Below are 23,313 nucleotides of genomic sequence, written 5' to 3'. Positions count from 1 at the left end.
GAACAGGAGACTACAATTACTGAATGGTTTTCGTGTAAACAAGGGCAGCTCTACTTTGCGATCCCAAACGTTGAGTTTTATTTGAAAAACCTGATTCTTTGTAAAAAGTCTTAAAAGCAGAGAGGGCCGCTTACGTATATTTTTGGGGTGCAGACACTCACGTTCTCCATTCCTTTAGGGGGGAATCCCACAGCACGACACCACCTTTTTTGGCTAAAGTTGGAGTTTTAAGTAACTTCCCCACTCTAGGAACCAGTTCCGGGTTAAGTTTGTTGCAAAATCAGCGGGTTCATGGCGCAATGGAGTCTGGGAGACCAGTCGTCCGCAGAGACGCGCCGCCCGGTGTGACGCTGGACTTCAATTCCAACAATGCCCTGCGCGAGCCCGCGATTTCTTCTGGGTCACTGTGAGGTGGCCGCCATTTGTGCGCTGCTGTGTGTGGCTCGTAGTTCTGGGCTGGGCTTTCAGTCCTCCAGGCCTTTGCTTTAGGGCCGTGTTCCCGCGTTTCTTTAGCGTCTCAGAAGCCCGTGTCTTTCCAGAATACGGTTTCATTGGGAGGTGAAGGTCAATGCGGAGCTGTCCGGTAAGGTGAGTAAACAGCCAATTTCAAGTGTGTGTGTGTGGGGGGAGTGGGGGCGACTTTTTCAGTTTCTTCCTTCTAACGTCGGCGACGTGGGTTCCCGGCCGGCACTTGGTCATGCCCTTCCGTTAGCCGTACTGTCCACGGATTCTCGGCAGAGCCCGAACTTGTTTCCGTTGGGACGGAGAAAGCAGTGACGCACTTTTTCCCGGCCTCCCGGGGAGGCTGTGGGGCGCAGGTTGTGTGCAAGGCTGCGCTCCGTTACCACTACCCCCATCTCTTCTGGGACTCTTCTGACCTTTCTAATGAGGAAACAAGAAGCCGAGAGGTGGCCGAGTTAGGGCTGTGGAGTTCGGCGTTCTTTACAGTTGTGTCTTTCTCGAGCTTCAGTCCTCTGGGTACTGTTCTCTGTTCGCCTTTTTCCCTTTTTCTTCGTGTTGGGGGCCCCTCAGAAATGTCAAGGGAAGCAGTTTATCTTCGAGATGGACCGATCATCTAGAAAAGAGGAGCGCTTTGATGTGGGGAGTTGCCAGAAGTTCTTCGCTAAACAAAAATGAAGTTTGTATTTGCCTCATTTTCAGTGCAGCTAAAGTAGTTTTTTCTTTTAAACGATATCATAGCATCAAAATGTATATTGTTTATTCAACTTTCCAAACTTACAAAGTTTCTTAAGTTCTCTAAGTTCAGAAATGTGTCATTTAGACTAAAGGAGAGATTTCTTTTTTTAAACGACATTCACTTACCTTCAATGAGACACCTCTCAAATTATAACAATACTTAAACAGTAACTGACTAAAGTTACAAATTTATAATTTTTGTATTTTGGGAAAATGTTACCATTTATTATCACAAACTTAAGTGCCTTTTTCTATTGTTTCCGAAGAAACTTTTGTTTAGAATTTTTTAAATATTAGCTATTAATTGTATGATTTATGTGCTCCTCAGATGCCTTATGGTGAAATTGAAGCTAAATCCTTGGGATATGGGGAAGATCTAACAAGTGAACCATGCCATAAAAAATTGAAGTTAACCCAAGAGTCTTTTGTTTTCCCCCATCATGGTAGTTCTAATTTTCACAGAGTCCAAGATAAAGTTGGAAATGATTGGATTCCTTTGACCATCATTGATGTCAGAGGACGTAGTTCTCCTCAAGAGGACAATGCCAAAACTACAGATTTGCTGAAACCTATGCATGATGAGAGGCCTGCTGATAGACCAGCTGTTGAATCCATTGATTCACAAGTTTTACAGGCTGCAAGTCCTCCATTGGTATCCACAGATGATGAGATATATAGCACAAGTAAAGCATTTATAGGACCCATTTACAAACCCACTCAGGAAAAGAAATGTAAGGAAAGGAAGAATCAAGCAGACACTATCAATGGTATAGATGGCAAAGGAGGACAAGAAAAGAAACAGAAATTTAACTGCAAAAAATCAGAGATTGATAATGAGTTATTCCAGTTTTACAAAGAAATTGAAGAGCTTGAAAATGAAAAAGATGATTTGGAAGGCAGTTATAAGGAACCTGAACCCTCTGAGGAACAATTTATTTCATATTACCAAAGCCATAATAATGATCTGATCAAATATGAAGAAGAAAAGAAAAGAGATTTTACTAATGCTCTTCAGTCACATTGTGGTTATCAACAGTACATGGGGAATGAGCCAGGCAAATATTCTTGTCGTGGACAAGAAATACCTACATTTTGTGATGTGTCCTTTACTTCCTTCAGGCCTGAATGGCAATCAGTGCATTCTTTTATAGTACCCCGGGGTCCTCCTCTTCCCAGTTTCAACTATTTAAATATTCAAAGATTCAATGCTCCACCAAGTCTATCAAATATTTTCCATGCCCAAGATGGCCCTCAGATTCGAAATGGATGTTATGTAAATAATTGTCACATTAATTGGAATTGTTTGACTTTTGATCAAAACAGTGAATATACTGACTATAGTGAGAATGTCATTAGTGATCTTCCCTATGGAAATGGCTACACTGTACAAGATGGGTATGTGAATAATGGTTTCTGTGAAACCAGTGAAGGATGCTGGAAAGATCCTTTGATGGGCAAGCATAATAGAACAGACAGGTTTATGAACCAGCAGTTTCAAGAGGAAAAGTTAAATAAATTACAGAAGTTACTTATTCTTTTAAGAGGCTTGCCTGGTTCTGGGAAAACAACATTATCTCGGTAAGTAAAGGATACCAAGTGAATACTTGGCAATTCATTACTTTAAAATCATAAATGATAGTAGTGATAATTATTGACAAATGGTTTTATGTTTCTAGTAGAAAATTTTTGTTATTCATGAAAGTGGCATCTGACAGTGTAAATATTTTTAAAAGATGTTTTCTGATAGAGGAAGGGCGAATTGGCATATCTATATTAATTTGCAAAGGTCTTTAATAATAAATACACCATTATATTTTAATAATAACAAAAAATCCATGTGTAATTATGACAGTGGTGAAAGCAAATGCTATTTGAGAACTGTGCTAGCCTTCACTTTTAAGTCAGATATTTAAAAAGAGTTGGGCTTTGACTCAGCTGTTTCACTTTATGACCATGGACAGGTTTTGCTGTCTGTTAATAGAATGAGTAATACTTGAGAAGCAAATGAGATGACCCAAGGAAAGCAATTTTGAGCATGTTTCAAGCACTGTGCTCTGTTCATACCATTGACTGGCAGAGGGAACCCTTTTTTTTTGGTTTCTTTGGATTTAAGGAGTTTGAAGTGAGCAATATACAGGAGTGGGCAAAGAAGGTTTACAATTGTTTGTATGGAAAAATAATACAACAATTAATAAATAATAATACAAGAATAAACTTTCTCATACAACTGTAAATCTACTTTTGCCCACCCCTGTATGAATTAATGGAGTTAGAACTGGTGATGTTTTATCTGACAAAAAATATTTCAAATTCATGTTTTTGTTTACATTTTTTAAAAAGAATATTGTTGCACACAAATACATTTTTGCAGTTGTGAAAAATAACACAAAGAAATACAATACAAATTCTTTACAATACAGGATGATGGAATGTTTATGCCAGAGAAGGAGAAAAAGAAGATTTATGTGATATCTTTGGAGGAGGATAAAGAATTCCAAAAAACCATTTTGTAAATATTTTATATTTACTTGAAAGACAAACCTGAGCAGCCTAAACAAAAGTTTCTTTAGAAGCAAGAAATTAGAATAAGATTAAATTTATGATATAGACATTTCAAACTAGATTGTAAACTGTGATCATTGTAAGTAAATTTTAAGTTTATTTTAGGTCTTTACTTTTTGATTCCTCTTTAGTGAAGATTTTGTAAAGATGAAATTACAGTTCTTTGGAAAGGATAGAAATTAGAAGTGAAGTCACAAACATGGGCACTTTTCTAGATTTAGAATATAATAACAGAAAAAAGTACTCGTTGAAATTTGGAAATTTGATCAAGGGATCTTCTAGCTAGGGACAGCTGACTAAGATTTAGAATAAACATAAGAAAGATTAGGTTTGGGACAACATATTGGAGTATGTTGAAACTGAAGATGAGTAAAATAGTGGTAATTCATTATAATTTCAGGGAGATGGTAGTAGTGGGAGGTGATAAAATTGATAATATGTAGTATGTATATTTTATTTAAGGGATTAGGTACGTATGTTATAAGAATGGAAGTTATAATAGAAATTACCATTTGTGTCACAATTTACAATTTGCAGAGTACTTTCATATATAAAAATCTTGAGATGGGTTGTATTCTTTTCATTTTATAGAATAAGCAGGCTAAAGAGAATAAATTCAACTTAAGGGACTTGGGAGAATTTTCTAAAACTGGTAAAAGAACAAGCTAGGGATATCAATGATAGTGTTTCTTCCCTACTTCTTTACTTTAGTATCTGATGCCTGAACAGCCCTGTGTGTGACTCCTGACTTGGAGGAGCTTGGTTAAAGAACCAGGAATATCTCTTTAGGTCAACAATCTATACTAATAAAAGGGTAATATGCTAATTAGACTGAGTCGACAGGCCATCTTCTGGACGTCTGACTTCCTTCCGGACAAAGCCATGGTGGTGAGGGCCGTGGCAGATGCAGTTAGGGGCGATCAGGCCGGCAGGGGAGGGCAGTTTGGGGGCAACATCAGGCCTGCAGGGGGTTAGGGGCAATCAGGCCAGCAGGGGAGCGCAGCTGGGGGCGAGATCAGGCCAGCCGGGGAGGGCAGTTGGGGGGGAGATCAGACCAGCAGGGGAGGGCCATTGGGGGTGAGATCAGGCCGGCAGGGGAGGGCAGTTAGGGGCGATCAGGCAGGTAGGCAGGTGAGCGGTAAGGAGCCAGTGATCCCATATTGCTAGAGGGGTGTCCAGCAGTCAGACATCCCCCAAGGGGTCCCCAATTGGAGAGGCTGCAGGCTGGGCTGAGGGGAACCTTTCCTCCCAACTCCCCCACCCCCATGCACGGATTTCGTGCACCGGGCCACTAGTTTTTTAATAAAGCAGGATTGTTTGGTATTGGATATAAAGCCACATACTCTCTGGTGAGGAATCTATTCTATATATATAAAAGTCTAAGCGACCGAACGCCTGAATGACCAGTCGACGGGTCGCTGTGACATGCACTGACCACCAGAGGGCAGACACAATGCAGGAGCTGCCCCCTGGTGGTCAGTGCACTCCTGCAGCGGGAGCGCCACTCAGCTGACCTATGGGCGCCAGAGACAGGGCTCACAGCTGGCCGCTGCAGCCTGGAGACCACAGCAGAGCCCCAGCGAGCCTACCGAGCGGCGGCAGGCACAGCGGGGCCAGGATGAGTAGGAGCGGCAGGTGGCGTTGGACTGCCGTTTTCAGTCTGATCCCCACAGGCTACGCCAAGGAACCCCCCCACCAGTGCACGAATCTGTGCACCAGGCTTCTAGTGGCTTTATAAACGAGTTAGCTTTCAAAATGAGTATTGGAGAAAGAAAGGTCCCTTGATCAATTTGGTAGATCAGAGTTGAGTTGATTTGGAGCATTAAATTAAAAGAGTAGTGTTTCATATTGTTATGTGGTAATTAGTGTAGGTAGATAAAATTCAAATTCTTTGGGGAATTATTCAAGCTCCTTTAATTTAGTCTTTACCCACCTCTCCATCTTCATATCTATTTGCATTGAACTGGTACCTGACCTCCATTGCAAGAGGCATAATACTTCTCCATTCATTGTTCTCAGGACTTTCATTATTCAAAGGTTCTCTTTAAATGTTCACTTTTTGAAGTTTTGGTTTAGCTCAGCCCTCAGTAATTTTTTTTCTGAACTCAATATTTGCCATTACCACTCTTTGCATTTAACGTAAGCTGCACAATACCTTTCTATTTGTTAATAATTGACCTAAGCCACGTGGTTAAAAGTGGCTGAGGCTTAGTTGTTTGTTTATCCACAACTTTACTAATACATTTTAATGAAATCAGTCTTGGGTTAAATTCTGACACAAGTACAGACTTTAAATATTTATGAGTAAGCTAAAGTGCCAGCTCTTTGTCCATTTAGGCAAACAACACTTTGATGAAAGGTTCATTTGAGGCAATTTCAACAATATTCTAGAGGTATAATTTTATTACTACTGTAGTTGGCAACAGCCAAAACCGAATCCTGACTCAGTGGATGACAAAGGACAGTTTAGGGATCAAACCTTGAGTGCTATTCCCATAGTGTGGGCTATAGATTTTGCAAGCTTCTTATACCCTGTTCATGCAAGGAGGAGGGGTAAATCTAAAATATTTTAGCTAACCCACATTTTCTTTTAAAAAAATTTTTATTGATTTTTAGAGAGAGAAGAAGGGAGAGGGATAGAGAGATAGGAACATCAATGATGCGGGAGAATCATTTGATTGGCTGCCTCCTGCACAGCCCCCTGTTGGGGATGGAGCCTGCAGCCTGGGTATGTGCCCTGACCAGGAATTGAACCAGTGACCTCTTGGTTCATGGGTCAACACTCAACCACTGAGCCACACCAGCTGGGCTAATCTTTACCCACTTTTTACACTCTACTGATTTCACCAATGAGAAAGTGTATTTTCATAAATAGGCCATTAATTTCATTATTAGCAAAATGTCTGGAGTTGATCAGATATAAAAGATAATTGACACACTTGGGAGGAGAGAAGATGCTACACTGCTGGCTTTGAAGATGAAAGAAGGGACTGTGATCCAAGATACTTAAGGTGTTCTTTAGAAGCTGGGAAGGGCAAGGAGAGAGATTCTCTTTTAGGGCCTCAAGGAGGAACGCCAGCCTGCCACCCCTTTATTTTAGCCAGTGAAAGTGATTTTAGACTTTGGACCTTCAGAACTGTAAGATAATAATAAATCTGTATTGTTTTAAGCCACTAAGTATGTGGTGTTTTGTTACAGCAGCATGGGAAACTACTATATCGTAGTTTAAGGAGAGATGGGAAGATGTGTGTGTGTGTGTGTGTGTGTGTGTGTGTGTGTGTCCCGCTTTTGAGGGAGAGTTTAAACTCCAGAGGAAAGATTTACCTTTCCTTATGTAGGTTTCTATTCTTAATTCAAGGAGTGTGTAGAGAGTGAACTGCCCAAGTAAAGTTGTCTTGGGCTATGGGTATGCAAGGCCACTCAGTACATAAGGAGGTAAAAGGTACATGAAGTGTCAGTTTTTACTCAGATTTTTCTGGAAAGTCACTTATAGTTTTAAATGCACATGGATGTATTTAAGAAAATAATATACAGTTCTTAGAAATTTCGTAACTAAACCATGAAAATTAGCTATCCTGGTAGACCATTTGGGGAATAAGTTTCCCAAAACAGAGTTTAAGGAACAGCATTGTTCCTTAAATGAAAAAGTGTAAGCACATAGTGCATTAGTTATCCATGGCTGTGTAACAAATTACCCTAAAACTGAGTTGTTAAAGCAACAAACATGTATTGTCTCTCAGTTTCTGAAGGACAGGAATCTGTGTGCAATTATCTGGGTGCCTCTGGTTCAAGGTCTCTAACATCCTGTGATCAAGATGTTGGCTAGGGCTGTGTTCTGATCTGAAGGCTTTGTCTTGGGGAGGATCTGCTTGGAAGGTTTCTCACGAGGTTGTTGACAAGACTTGGTTTTTTGTGAGCTTTTGGATTGAGGACCTAAGTTGCTGGCGGTAGGCCACAGACTCCCTCAGTTCTTTGCTACTTGGACCGATTCACAACTTGTTGAGGGAAACTGAGCCATCCCTGAGCCCAAGACAGAAGCTACTTTTTTCTAGTAATCTAAACTCAGAAGCAAAATTTCATCACCTCCGCCATATTTTTTTAATTAAATCTTTATTGTTGAAAGTATTACATATGTCCCCCTTCTTCCCCTAGTAACACCTTCTATCCTGCCCTCATCCCCACCCCAGGCCTTCAGCACCCTATTGTCTGTGTCCATGGATTATGCATATATGCATATAAGTTTTTTGGTTGATCTCTTCCTACCCACCCATCCCCACCCCATCTTCCCTCTGAGATTCCACAGTCTGTTCAATGCTTCTATGTCTCTAGATCTGTTTTGTTCATCAGTTTATTTTGTTCATTAGATTACACATATAAGTGAGATTATGTGATATTGGTCTTTTTCTGACTGGCTTATTTCGCTTAGCATAATACTCTCCAGGTCCCTCCATGCTGTCTCAAAGGGTAAGAGATCCTTTTTTATGGCTGCATAGTATTCCATGGCGTAAATGTACCACAGCTTTTTTATCAACTCTTCTACTGATGGGCACTTGGGCTGTTTGCAGATCTTAGCTATTGTAAATTGTTCTTCTATGAACATAGGAGTGCATACATTCGATTCACAACTTGTTGAGGGAAACTGAGCCATCCCTGAGCCCAAGACAGAAGCTACTTTTTTCTAGTAATCTAAACTCAGAAGCAAAATTTCATCACCTCCGCCATATTTTTTTAATTAAATCTTTATTGTTGAAAGTATTACATATGTCCCCCTTCTTCCCCTAGTAACACCTTCTATCCTGCCCTCATCCCCACCCCAGGCCTTCAGCACCCTATTGTCTGTGTCCATGGATTATGCATATATGCATATAAGTTTTTTGGTTGATCTCTTCCTACCCACCCATCCCCACCCCATCTTCCCTCTGAGATTCCACAGTCTGTTCAATGCTTCTATGTCTCTAGATCTGTTTTGTTCATCAGTTTATTTTGTTCATTAGATTACACATATAAGTGAGATTATGTGATATTGGTCTTTTTCTGACTGGCTTATTTCGCTTAGCATAATACTCTCCAGGTCCCTCCATGCTGTCTCAAAGGGTAAGAGATCCTTTTTTATGGCTGCATAGTATTCCATGGCGTAAATGTACCACAGCTTTTTTATCAACTCTTCTACTGATGGGCACTTGGGCTGTTTGCAGATCTTAGCTATTGTAAATTGTTCTTCTATGAACATAGGAGTGCATACATTCTTTCTGATTGGTGTTTTGAGTCCCTTATGATGTATTCCTAGAAGTGGGATCACTGGGTGAAATGGAAGTTCCATATTTAATTTTTTGAGGAAACTCCATATTGTTTTCCATAATGACTGTACCAGTCTGTATTCCCACTAGCCATGTACTAGGGTTTCCTTTTCTCCACATCCTTGACAGCACTTGTCATTTGTTGATTTGTTGATGGCAGTCATTCTGACAGGTGTGAGGTGATACTTGTCATTTTAATTTGCATCTCTCTGATCAGTGACTGAGCATTTTTTCATGTCTCTTGGTCATCTTTGGAGAAGTGTCTATTTAGGTCCTTTGCCCATTTTTTATTTTGGGTTGTCTCCTTTTGTTAAGTTGTACGAGTTCCTTATATATTTTGGATGTTAACCCTTTATCAGATGTATCATTGCCAAATATGTTCTCCCATACAGTGGGCTCCCTTTTCATTTTGTTGATGGTTTCTTTTGCTGTGCAGAAGCTTTTTATTTTTATGTAGTCCCATTTGTTTATTTTCTCCTTAATTTCCTTTGCCCTAGACCAGTCATGGCGAACCTTTGACACACGTGTCAGAGGTGACACGCGAACTCATTTTTTTGGTTCATTTTTCTTTGTTAAATGGCATTTAAATATATAAAATAAATATCAAAAATATAAATCTTTGTTTTACTATGGTTGCAAATATCAAAAAATTTCTATATGTGACACGGCACCAGAGTTAAGTTAGGGTTTTTCAAAAAGCTGACACACCGAGCTCAAAAGGTTCACCATCACTGTCCTAGACTCTTGAGATGGCATTTGAGAAAAACTTAACTCTTTCTTGAATCTACTTGGTGACACAGAGAGGCTCTGAGGCTGACTGGATTGGGTGTCTGGTTACTTCTTAAGCACGTGTAACTCTTCTTGGGTAGCTTAAGATATATTTTAGTTTCCTAGCTGAGGAATTCCTTCTGGTTTTCTCAGATCTGAATCTCTGAGATGGCCAAAGGGATAGTTCTCTTACAATATTAGTGGAAATGAGTTATAATTGGAAGTTCTTTAGTATTTTTGAGTGCCCCCATATCTTCATGAGAGGCAAGGCTAAGGGGGAAACACGAATGTAGAATCTATGAGGACAACTTCCTTAGGATCTGGAGGAAATCCATATTACTTTACCTGCTGCAGATTGCCTTATCCAAGCAGGTTTTTTTTTTTTTTTTTGGCTACCACATGCTATTTCCAAAGACAGGATGAGAGGGAATGGGCTTCAACTGCAGCAGGAAAGATTAAGGGCAGAGGTCAGGAAGAACTTTGGTTCTGTGACAACTATATATCAAGCAAGGCCAAGACCAGGGGATGTTTTGGCATTCCCTTGGAATTGTTAAAAGAACAGGACAGATTACTTCCTATGCTCACTCTTTTTTTTTTTTGCGTGTATCTGTCCAATGTTCCCAACACCATTTATTGAAGAGACTGTCTCTGCTCCAATGTATGCTCTTGCCTCCTTTGTCAAATATTAATTGAGCATAATGGCTTGGGTCGATTTCTGGGTTCTCTGTTCTGTTCCATTGATCTATATGCCTGTTCTTGTGCCAGTACCAGGCTGTTTTGAGTACAGTGGTTTTGTAGTATAATTTGATATCTGGTATTGTGATCCCTCTAACTTTGTTCTTCTTTCTCAAGATTGCTGCAGTTATTCGGGGTCTTTTTTGGTTCCGTATACATTTTTGGAGTATTGGTTCTAGATCTGTGAAATATGCTGTTGCTATTTTAATAGGGATTGCATTGAGTCTGTAGATTACCTAGGATAGTTTGGATATTTTAATTATGTTAATTCTCCCAATCCATGAACACGGTATATTCTTCCACTTGTTTATATCTTCCTCTATCTCTTTTCTCAATGTCCTGTAGTTTTCTGAGTACAAATCTTTTACCTCTTTGGTAAAAGTCTATTCCTAAGTATCTTAATTTTTTGTTGAAATGGTAATTGGGGTTGTTTACCTTCTCTTTCAGAGAATTAATTATTGGTGTATAAAAAAGTCATTGATTTTTGGATATTGACTTGTTATCCATCTACATTATCAAGTTCATTTATTAAATCTAGTAGTTTTTTAGTGGAGTCTTTAGGGATTTCTATGTACAGTATGATGTCATCTGCGAATAGTGAGAGTTTTACTTCCTCCTTTCCAATTTGGATGCCTTTTATTTCTTCTTATTTTTTGTTCGCTGTGGTTAGGACTCCCAGTACTATGTTGAATAAGCGTGACGAAAGCGGACATCCCTTTCTTGTTCCTGTTCTTTGGGGAAATGGTTTTAGTTTTTGCCCATTGAGTATGATGTTCCCTGTAGGTTGTCATATATGGCCTTTATCATGTTGAGATATGATCCCTCTATTCCACTTTGCTGAGAGTTTCTAACAAGAGGTGTTGGAATTTGTCGAATGCTTTTTCTGCATCTATTTATAAGATCATGAATTTTTGTCTTTTAATTTGTTTATGTGCTGTATCACATTTATTGATTTGCGAATATTGTACCAGCCTTGTATCCCTGGAATAACGTCCACTTATTCATGGTGTATGATCTTTTTAATATATTGCTGGATCTGATTTGCTAATATTTTGTTGAGGATTTTAGCATCTATGTTCATCAGGGATATTAGCCTGTAATTTTCTTTCTTTATAGTGTCTTTATCTAGTTTTGGAATTAGGGTAATGCTGGCCTCATTAAAGCAGCTTGGAAATGTTCCGTTCTCTTGTGTTTTTTGGAATACTTCGAGGAGAATATGTGTTAATTGTTCTTTGAAGGTTTGGTAAAAGTTCCCTGTGAATCCTTCCAGACCTGGGCTTTTGTTTGATGGGAGTTTTTTTTTAAATTACTACTTCTATTTCATCAGCTGTTACTGACCTAGTCTGGTTTTCTGATTCTTCCTGATTCAGTTTTAGGAGATTGTATTTTTCTAGGAATTTTTCCATTTCATCCACATTGTCCAGCTTGTTGTCATATAGTTGCTCATAGTATTTTCTTACAACTCTTTGTACTTCTGGGATGTCAGTTGTTACTTCACAGTTTTGTTTCTGATTTTATTTATTTGGGTCCTCTTTGTTTCTTGATGAGTCTGTCTAACGGGTCATCAATCTTATTTATCTTTTTAAAGAACCAGCTCTTGGTTTCATTGATTTTTTTTGGTATTGTTCTTTTAGTCTCTATGTCATTTATTTCTGCTCTAATCTTTATTATTTCCTTCCGTTTACTTACTCTGGGCTTTTCTTGTTCTTTGAAAATTCTTTAAGTTGTAGGGTTAAATAGTTTATTATTAGTTTTTTGTTGTTGTTGTTGTTTTTGAGGTAGGCCTATAGTGCTACAAACTTCCCTCTCAGTACTCCTTTTGCTGTGCCCCTTAGGTTTTGGGTAGTTGCGTATTTATTTTCATTTGTTTATAGGAAGTTTTTTTTATTTCTTTCTTGATCTCATTGGTAACCCATTCATTGTTTAATAACATGCTGTTTAGCCTCCGTGTGTTTGAATATTTTTTAGTGTTTTTACTGTAGTTGATTTCTTTTTTAATTCCATTTTGATCTGAGAAGATGCTTGATATGATTTCAATTTTTGAACTTGTAGAGACATATTTTTTTCTAACATGTGGTCTATCTTTGAGAATGACCCATGTGCACTTGAAAAGGATGTATAATCTGCAGCTTTGGGGTGAAATGTTCTATAAATGTCAATTAAATCCATCTGATCCAGTGTGTCCTTTAGAGGTACTGTTTCTTTGTTAATTTTTTGTCTGGAAGATCTATCCAGTGAAGTCAGCAGGGTGTTAAAGTCCCCTACTATGACTGTATTGCTGTCAATATCTCCCTTAAAGTCCTGTAGAGAAGAGGCCGCCAACCTTTCGGACCTCACAGACCACCAGTGGTCTGCGGACCACCGTTTGGCGACCACTGCTGTAGAGGTTTTTTTTAATATATTTACTAGAGGCCCAGTGCACAAAATTTAGACACTGTAGCGGGAGTTCCTCAGCCCAGCCTGCACCCTCTCGCAGTCCAGGATCCCTTGGAGAATGTAGCAGTGTGCCAAGCGGCAGGCAGCCAGGGAGGAACCTGAATCGGGGCCGGGCACCACTCACACTAATCCCGGCCCGCTGCGCCTGCTGCTGTGGAGTCGGGAGTGGCTCCCGCCATGGCAGCTGCGCTCACCAGCCGTGAGCCTAGCTTCTGGCTGAGCAGCGCTCCCCCTGTGGTAGCTCACTGACCACCAGGGGGCAGCTCCTGTGTTGAGTGGTCAGTGCTGGTCAATGCATGTCATAGTGACCGGTCGACTGTCTGCCCCCTGGTGGTCAGTGCATATCATAGCGACTGGTTGACCAGTTGACTTTCTGCCCTTGGTGGTCTGTGTACTTTATAGCGAGCGGTTGAGTGGCCTTAGAATATCATTAGCATATTATGTTTTGATTGGTTGAACGGACAACTAGACGACCAGACACTTAGCATATTAGGCTTTTATTATATAGGATGTGCTCTTATATCGGGTGCATATATGTTTACCAGGATTATATTCTCTTCTTGGATCAATCCCTCTAGTATTATATAGTGATCTTTTGTCTCTTGTGATGGCCTTCATTATGAAGTCTATTTTGTCAGATAATGAGTATTGCTAACCCGTGTGTGTGTGTGTGTGTGTGTGTGTGGTTTTTGTTTTCATTTTCGTCATGAAACTTTTTCCCCATTCCTTCACTGTCATCCTGCATGAGTTTTTGTTCTGAGGTGGGTCTCTTGTAGACAACATATTTATTTGGGTCATGTTTTTGTGTCTAGTCAGCTACCCTATGTCTTTTGATTGGAGCATTTAACCTATTTATGTTTACGGTTATTGTTGATACTTATTTATTACCATTTTAATTTTTATGCCTATTTTTATCTCTCTTTCTTCTCATTACAGCAGTCCCTTTAGCATATCTTGCAGTGCTGGTGTGGTGGTGAAAAACTCCTTAGGCTTTTTATTTGTCTGGGAAGCTCTTTTTTTCACTAACTATTTTGAATGGTAGCATTGCTGGATATAGTAATCTTGGTTTCAGATCTTTGCTTTCCATTACCTTGAGTACTTCATGCCATTCCCTTCTGGCCTATAGTTTTTGATGAGAAATCAGGTGTCAGCTTTATGAGAGCTCCTTTGTAGGTAACAGTTTGCTTTTCTCTTGCTTTAAGCTTCTCTCTTTGTCTTGAAATTTTGGCATTTTAATTATGATGTGTCTGCGAGTGGGCATGTTTGGGTTCTTCTTGCTTGGGACTTTCCTTCATCAGGTTAGGGAAATTTTCTGCCATTATTTCTTCAAACATATTTTCTATCTTTTGCTCACTTTCTTCCCCTTCTGGCACTCCTATTTTGTGAATATTGTTTCATTTCAGGTTGTCCCACATTTCCCTTAATCTGTCCTCTTGTTTTTTAATTGATTTTTCTTTTTTCATTCTCTGATTTATTTTTTTCTACCATGTCTTCTAATTCACTGATCCAATCCTCAGCTTCCCCTAATGTGTATATATATACATGTGTGTATATATACCCTAATTCCTTCCACCGTGTTCTTTATTAGTGCTGTACTATTCTTCATAATTACTGTATCTTTTCTCATGCTGTAGAGCATCTTTGCTATCATTATTCTGAACTGTGTCTAATAAATTTCTTCGTTTCATTTAGCTTTTCTTTTGGAGAATTCTCTTGTTCTTTTGTTTCAGGTGTTTTTGTTTATTTCCCCATTTGGGCTGTCTGTTTGTGTTCATGTCTGTGTATTAGGTAGATATGATATTACTTCCGATCTCTAATGCAGGACAATGTCAGACACTGTTTGAGACTGTTCTTGAGTACCATTTGGAACAGCAATCCACAGCTTGTGGCTCCCTCTGCTGTGGCTGGGTGCCTTTAAAAAGGACCAAGATGTGCACCGCTGTCTGCTTTTCCTAGCCCTGGGCCCAGAAGATCAGGCAAAGACTCAAAGCCTCCAGAGATTCTTTTCTGCCAGCAGTCTGATTGTTATCAGCCTTGATTAGCCTGAGGCTATCAACCAGTGGGAGGGGTGAGAGGTCTTCCAACGGGCTGGGATAACTGCCTTCCTTCCCAGTAAAAATCATCTGGATTGCAAATGTCCCTTGGAGAAATAGGTCCTCCGCAACATGAGGGCATGACTCAGCACAAGAAACCTGAGTGGCTGCCTTCAGAGCTCCAACCCCAAAGCCCCCAACCCTGGACTCTACTGACACAGCTCCAGTCCACTCTGTCCTCTCTCAACCATAGTCCAAGATGCATGGCTCCACACAGAATTTTGTGCGTTGACCCTTTAAGAGGTTGTCTGCATTTACAGCTCTCTCTCCCTGGCTGACATCAACCCTGTTGCTTTTCATAGCCAGATGTTACGTGGGCACCTTCCTCAGTTCTTGTGCTCTGGGCTGGGGAGCCCAGCTTGGGGTTTAGACCCCAGAGTTCTCAGTGGGGTCTGTCCCTCCAGGACTTCAGCTGCTGTCTGTGGGAGCTCAGCCAGCCCTTTTGCACCTCCGCACTTCCTACCAGTCTCTATGCAGCCTCCACTTTCCATGCTTGGTTATCAGGGTTCTCTCCAGCTAGTCCTCAGTTGATTTTTCAGGTTGGTTCTTCTGTATTTTAGTTGTATTTCCAGTTTGGTCGTGGGAGAGTATCAGTGGAGCTTCCACTTACTCTGCCATTTTGCAATCACCTCTGCCATATTCCATTAGAAACTCTAGTCCCTGACTGCAACCTGTATTGGAGGAGGGGATTATACAAGGGTATGACTATCAGGAGCCAGGGATCATTGTGAGCCAAATGGTTTTGGCGCTTCCACCTCTATTTATGTAACTCTGGTGGCCTGATTTCTGAAATTATTTTTGTTTCTGATTGGTTTAATATAAAATCACCAAGGTTGTTGTGAGAATTAGATAAGATCATATATATGATGCTTGGTCCATAATAGATTCTCAAAACAATAGCTGTTTAGAAAATATACATATCAGGTGGCCAGCAGGCCTGTGTCTGAATTTTTTTAAATTTTATTGGATACTTGATTTTTCAGAGTTCTAAATGTTGACATTCTGAGAATTCATTTTAGTATCTGACTTAACTTGTAAGAATTCTCATGGAATCTGACTATAAGAATTTTGAAAATACTCATATTCTTAAATAATTTATTGTTGTTAAAGTGGTATGACATCAGGTATATTTGGATTGATACAGACATTTTAATATATATATATACACACACATACACACACATGTATATATATATTTATGATTTCAGAGAGGAAGAGAGAGGGTGAGAGAGATAGAAACATCAATGATGAGGGAGAATCATTGATTGGCTGCCTCCTGCATGTCCCCTACTGGGGATCAAGCCCACAACCCAGGCATGTGACCTCCTGTTTCACAGGCCAATGCTCAAACCACTGCACCACACTGGCTGGGCCTCTGACACTCTTGAATGCTTATTAATCTCGCTACTTGAAAATTTAACATAATCATATTGTGAGAATAAAGCTTGGTTGCCTTGTTCTGAGTGTATTCTTTTATTTAGTGTTATTTCATTTAGTAATTTAATGTCTTAAAAAACTGAAGTTTGATTATACTGTGGAGGATCACTGGTTGTTTCACAACATTAAGCCTCAAGCTATTTCTGAATCCTACTTGTTGGTTTTACATTTGTGCTTCATGGAAATAAATTTATCAGAGCTATCCTGGTTTAAATACAGTTTTCCACAGGTGAATTGCTTGCTTAGGCCTACTTGCCCTTTAGGTTATCTGCTGCACTATATTTAGGCAATTTTAGACACCAAATACACAATCACTAAAGTAAAAATATGGACAATAGTTGACATAATTTTGGGATTGGTTGAAAGACTGTTTTTAAAAAGTTTTAATATAAATGCTGCTTTAAAAAGTTTTTGGAACTGGCTATAACTGTACATTTAAGTGTGAAATGATATTTGAAATCTGCAAGGTTTTGAAGGTTCAGCTCCTGTGCTATTCTGTTTGCAATATACTTACAGGTATGTACCTAAAATTCATTTACTAAGCTTTGCTCATGGCTATAAATTTTATAAATGGCACTTTATGATTTCTTTTATTAACAGAATTCTGCTTGGGCAGAGTCGTGATGGCATTGTGTTCAGCACTGATGACTATTTTCACAATCAAGATGGGTACAGGTATAATGTTAATCAACTTGATGATGCCCATGACTGGAACCAGAACAGAGGTTTGTTTGGGCCCAAGTCTCCTGTGATAGAATATTTGACTAGGAGTCAGAGGACCTGGATTTTTTTTTAAATATATTTTTATTGATCTCAGAGAGGAAAGGAGAGGGAGAGAGAGATATAGAAACATTAATGATGAGAGAGAATCATTGATTGGCTGCTTCCTGCATCCCCCCTACTGGGGATCAAGCCCACAACCTGGACATGTGCCCTTGACCAGAATCGAACCCAGGACCCTTCAGTCCGCAGGCTGACGCTCTATCCACTGAGCCAAACCAGCCGGGGCTGGATTTATATATTCCTGACTTGACTTCTACCAGCTGAATGACTTTCATAAGCCATTTGAACATCTTTGAGACCCAATTTTTTCATCTACTAGAAGCAGTGATACTTGCAAGGTTGTTGTGAAAATCAGAGACTTTAGGTAAAATATTTTGTAAACTAAATAGTGTACCACCAATATAAACTGGTAAAATAAAGGGTGGGATATTTTGGTAGGCTTTATTTTATATCTCTTGAATAAATTCAGAGAACTGATACTATAGTTATGTATTTCAAAAAGTTATTTCCCTAAGAGTAATGTTATTGTTTTTTAAGGCTTAATATAATGCTGTGAATATTAAAAGTTTTTTTCATTAATATTACTCCATGAAAAATCTATTTAATACAATTTTTAGAAACACATGGGTCAATTTCTTTTCACCATGGAATAGTGGTTCTTAATCTTGGCTGCACATTTTAATTACTTTGGGACCTTTTTAAAAAAATCTATGTCTGACCCAGATCAGGTCGCTCAGTTGGTTAGAGTGTCATCTTGTACACCAGAAAGTTGCAGGTTCGATTTCTGATCAGGGCCATGTACCTAGGTTGTGGGTTAGATCCCCTGTCCAGTTTTATGTTTTAATTGTTAATGATTGGTCTCTCTCTTTCATTTCTCCCTCTTTCCCCCCCCCCCCCCCTATAAAAAACAAACAAACACCTATGCCTGAGTTAGCCCCAGAGATTCTGGTTTAGTTGGTCTGGAGTGGATCTAAGCATTGGTATTTTTTTGAAAGTTACTCAGGCATTCTCATGTTGCAGTCAGATTGAAAACTTGGTCTAGAACTATGTAAGTAAATGCATATAGTATAAGTTAATTTATTTTTTAATAGATGAAGAATGCATTGATAATTAAACAAATTCATTTTATTAAGAGAAAATGTAAACCTAGAGTCAGGAGATTATAATGAATCCCATATACTCATCACTCAGAATTATCAGTTACCATATCAGTTGCTATATTGACTTTATTTTTGTTTTCACTCCTCACCTTTTCTAATTACTAAAGCATTTTGAAATAATTCTAGACATTATACTTCATGCATTTCAAATTAACCACCTTCTTACTTAATGTTATTTAAATATGGTACCATCGTCACACCTAAAAAAACCCATACAATTCCTTGACATCATGTAATATCCAGTCTGTAATCCAATTTCCCCTATTGTCTTAACAACTGTTTGTACTTACAGTTGTTTTGTGTGAATCAGGATCCAAACAAGGTCCTTGCAGTACATTTGGTTTTATGTTTGTTTTAATTGTTAATGTGTAGCATTTTCTCCTCTTTTAACCCTTATACCATTAATTTGTTGATGACATTTGGTTGTTTGTCCTGTAGAATATCCCATATCCTGTAGTTGTCTATTTGCTTCCTTGTGTCGATGTAAGAAATGTCCAAACTTTTAAGAATTTTTATGTTTATTTGAGCCAAACTGACTACAATTGCCAGGAAGCAAAATCTCAACTTTGAGAAAATGCTCCAGAAAAATAGCATATTTACTACTTATTTTATACATCAGCATCAAAGGGGAAGATGTATGGGGTTACATGAAATCCACTGCTCATAGATTAGGGAGTTGGGATAAAGCAAAGTGGGGAAATCTCTGAGATTGGATAAACAGTAAAACAGACACCACACTTCTTTTACATTGGTGGGTATAGGATGGTTAACAATTAACATTTACAGCACATAGAGATGGTATGTGGGAAAATAATATAACAAAGGGGTTCTGTGATCTGGTGCTCTGGTGAGAGATTGTGCCCTGAGGGGTCTGGGAAAAGGGGGATTATTCTGACTTTCCAAAGGCATGTTATTGTAGATGCAAAGAGACAATAAACTGGCTCAATTAAGGTAAAGATTGACCTTTGTCAAGGAAGATACTATCCTAGGATATGACTGCCTACCATAACTTGCTTTTAGTTAGGAAGTTTTAATTTCAGACCATCCTATATGGTTGCTTTAGGTCTCTTGAGTTTGTAAGGCTGCCATGCAGGCCTCCCCTGAACTTGTTAGGTTTTGTTTGTGGCCCCTTTTTCATCCACACATATGGTAACTATTTAACTTGTTTCTCTTTCCTCTACATTGCTTTAAATAGAAGTTAAGTGTGTGCAGGATGCAATTGATCGATGTGTCTCTCTCACATAGGTGTTTCTCTCTCTCTGTCACTCCCCCTCCCTTCCACCCTCTAAAAATCAATGGGAAAATATCCTTGGGTGAGGGTTAACAAAACACAAAAAAGAGGATTACTTATATTCAACTTTTTTTGCAGGGGGTAAGCAAAGTCTGGTTATCTCATTTTTAGTGATGCTAAGAATGATCAGTGTTAACGTTTTGGCAGGTGATGCTGTGAAAGAATTCACTACTAAAAGAAGAGATAGATGCAGAAAGTTTATTTTTACTTACCCGGAAGGGAAAGGGCCAGTGCATTGCTAACCAATACAAGGGCAGGTAAACAGCTGCCATTACTCTTTTAAAGAGTAATGGCTGCTGTTGCTAGGTGACAAGGAAGGGAGGGGTATTTGGGGCTGAGACAGTCGGCAGATGGACTAGGGTGGTGTCTTTTCAGTATTTTTCCTAAGCCCGTAAAACATGCTTAGAGTAAAAGTTATGAAGATTCAAAAGAGGCTTGTTTGAAGAGGAGGGGGAAGGGAACTTTCTACTAACTAAAGAATTCTCAGTGCAAATTATCCTTGAGTTGCAAAAATAGCAGGGAAGAGGGGTATGCAAGAATGTAGCCTTGAAAGTAACTTGTCTTGCAGTTTGTACAGAGGGGCTAGTTGAATCAGAGGAGCTAATAGTCTTGGGGTTTAACAGGTGCTTCTCATAAATTGTGGAAGGCTACAACAAGGAAAAAGAAAGGCTTTTTTTCTGTTTTTACAAGTAGCTTCAAAGGGACAACCTGTTCCCTCCATTACCAAGTTCTCTGTCAAACTTGTATCTAATGGGTTATCCAACAATGAAATGTTTCCTGAATTAGTTCTTTCATTAAGGGTTGCAAAATGGTGATTTTTCTAGGTCTACTGTTCCTTCCCTGTTTAGTAGCTAGAATTCTTATGTAATGGGAGCTTCCTCTCAACTGGAACTAGCAACTAGGGTCACCCTAAAGTACAGTATGTACAGGAAAACAGGATAAATGCTATTATTATTATTATTATTATTGATTTCAGAGAGGAAGGGAGAGGGAGAGAGAGATGAGATAGAAGCATCACTGATGAGAGAGAAGCATTGATCAGCTACCTCCTGCACACCTCCTACTGGGATCAAACCTGCAACCCAGACATGTACCCTTGACTGGAATCAAACCCAGGATCCTTCAGACCGCAGACTGACACTCTATCCACTGAGCAAAACCAGCTAGGGCAGGATAAATGCTTTTTTTCTTAATTTTCAAAATAAGAAATTTCAGGGAGGATATTTTTTATTAAAATGTTTCACTCTGTTGCAGTCCATGGTTTCATAGGAAAATTTATTAGTAAATGTCAAAGAAGTTTGATTTTTAAGACTATTTCCTACTATTGGTTTTATGACATTGTAGGATATTTCCAAATATATTAGTGGCATAAAAATCTCAAAAAAAATTAATATTTTTAATTTCTAAAAAATTGCCATAGGATATTATTGCCCAAATAAAATAATGTTGATATTGCAATTCCCCAAAATGTGTGGTGTTATTGGCCTAAAGTTAGGGGAATGAGAATAGGTGATAAGTAGAATGAATATAGTTAGTGGGCAGAGCTGTATACCTTTGGTAGACTGGGAAACTTGTTTGTGTGGGACATTTTTTCTGTTTGCAGAACTAGTCTAAAATTTTCATTATAAGGTTCATGCCACATGAATTATACTGCTGAACAAAACAGTGATTTCTAGATAAACTACTAGTTTTGTTAGTATAATAAATACTGACTTTTTAAAAGTAATTTCTACCTTTTTCAGGTAGAAAATTGAGAACTAGCAATTAGACATTTTGAAATTAAAGCAGGACTTATTTTATTTAGGGTAGAATTTCTCTTTTCAACAAATATTTATTGCATCCTTTAAAGGCTAGGCCATATTCTGAGAATATCTGTCTGTCTCATCTTTATTAGAAGAATCTAAATTCATCTTAGACTGCTTATAAATTGAAAACATCTCCAAGGTATCAATATTCTCTTTCTTAGAATATGATAGTTAATTTGTTTAAGAAAATGACACTTATTATTTAGGTATTCAAACATTGTTTCTTTAGGAGCTCTATTTTCCTGAAGTGCAGTGCCCTGCAATGTGGTATTGGATGATGATGATTTAGGAAAGAGGATGATCTTCCCATTAATTTGTTGATAAACTCTTCTTCTGGAACTTAACACCTTGGAAGAGTAGGCCTAACTATCAGACATTAAGAGAGTTACTTTAAATTTTTCATCTAATTCACCTCCCTTGCTTTGCAGAGCCTAGAGAGCGGTGTGACCAACTAGGGCACCAGCAGCTCATTTGAAGCACATCCTAGATTTATCATCACAGATTATTTTCCCTGCAGAGGACCTTAGAGCCCATGTAGCTCAAAAATTTAATTTCATGGATTGTGGATTGAGGCCCATGGTTTTTTTGGGTGTTATTTTTGTTTTGTTTTGTTTTTAATGAAAGATTTGGTCACTTTATGATTGGGGATAGAGCAGTGGGTAGGTGGGCAGCATCTTGGTGTCCTATTTAATATGACCCAAATTCTAAATTTCTATTGGTATTTAGAGATATCTTCTTCCAAATATGTTCTCAACCATAGTCATTACTACTTAACTAACTAACCTTTAGAATTCTGTCTGCCTTGGACCTCTGTATAAATGTTTTCATTATGTAGAACTTACTAACTCCCAAGAAAACTTCTCTATCATTACATTTTGCCTCAGCCTTTTAAATTTTATTATGAGTTCTTAATTATATTTCTTGTCTGTTTACACTTAAGAGTTATACACTTCTGTCATAACAGTGGTTCACTGTGGCAGTGATTTTCACCTCATGGGAGAAGAGATGGTGTAGGGATAGGGAGACATACTTTTTAAAAGACATAAATTTTAAAAGTTCAGCTCCCAGTTTGAGTCATAGTCCTAAGAAATATTAACCGTTTTGCTGGGTAGAATAATCTTGGTTGTAGGTCCTTTTATTACTGTGAAAATTTCTTGCCACTCCCTTCTGACCTGCAAAGTTTCTGTTGAGAAATCAACTGACAATTTTATGGGAACTCCCTTGTAGGTAACTAACTGCTTTTCTCTTGCTGCTTTTAAGATTCTCACTTTGTCTTTTGCCTTTTGCATTTTAATTATGATGTGTCTTGGTGTGTGCCTCTTTTTTTGTTTCTTTTGTTGTGTGTGCCTCTTTGGGTTCACCTTGTTTGGGACTTTCTGCGCTTCCTGGACTTGACTCTAAAAAAAAATAATAATAAACAAGCAGAACAGAAATTGACTCATAGATACAGAGAACATTTTGAATGGTTGCCAGATGGGAAGGTTGTAGGGATGGGTGAAAAAGGTCAAGGTAAGAAGTACAAATTGGTTGTTAGAGAATAGTCATGGGGATGTAAAGTACAGAATGGAGATTATAGTAAACTAGAGCCCCGGTGCACAAAAATTTGTGCACTCGGGGCAGGGTCCCCTCAGCCCAGGCTGCGCCCATTTGCAGTCCAGGACCCCTTGGGGGATGTCCACCTGTCGACTTAGGCCCACTCCCCGGGGGATCAGGCCTAAGCTTGCAGTCAGACATCCTTCTGGCAGCCAG

General features: G+C 38.9%; 1 protein-coding gene across 2 annotated transcripts in view; it reads left to right on the top strand.

Moving 5' to 3' along the window:
- Positions 1-424: 424 nt before the first annotated feature.
- Positions 425-23,313, top strand: part of N4BP2L2 (NEDD4 binding protein 2-like 2) — a 27,683-nt gene continuing 4,794 nt past the window's right edge. Inside the window, exons 1-3 of one of the 2 annotated variants that reach the window (XM_014528129.1) lie at positions 425-588; positions 1,526-2,775; positions 17,126-17,250. In XM_014528129.1, the coding sequence (XP_014383615.1) occupies positions 1,526-2,775; positions 17,126-17,250 (1,375 nt within the window). In that variant the 5' untranslated portion in view covers positions 425-588. The remainder of the gene's footprint in view (positions 589-1,525; positions 2,776-17,125; positions 17,251-23,313) is intronic. The other variant, XM_005880015.2, reaches the window with a different exon arrangement.

The sequence above is a fragment of the Myotis brandtii genome, unplaced genomic scaffold (assembly GCF_000412655.1).
Source record: "Myotis brandtii unplaced genomic scaffold, ASM41265v1 scaffold62, whole genome shotgun sequence".
Lineage (NCBI taxonomy): Eukaryota > Metazoa > Chordata > Mammalia > Chiroptera > Vespertilionidae > Myotis > Myotis brandtii.
This window is presented reverse-complemented; position numbering and strand designations above follow the sequence as displayed.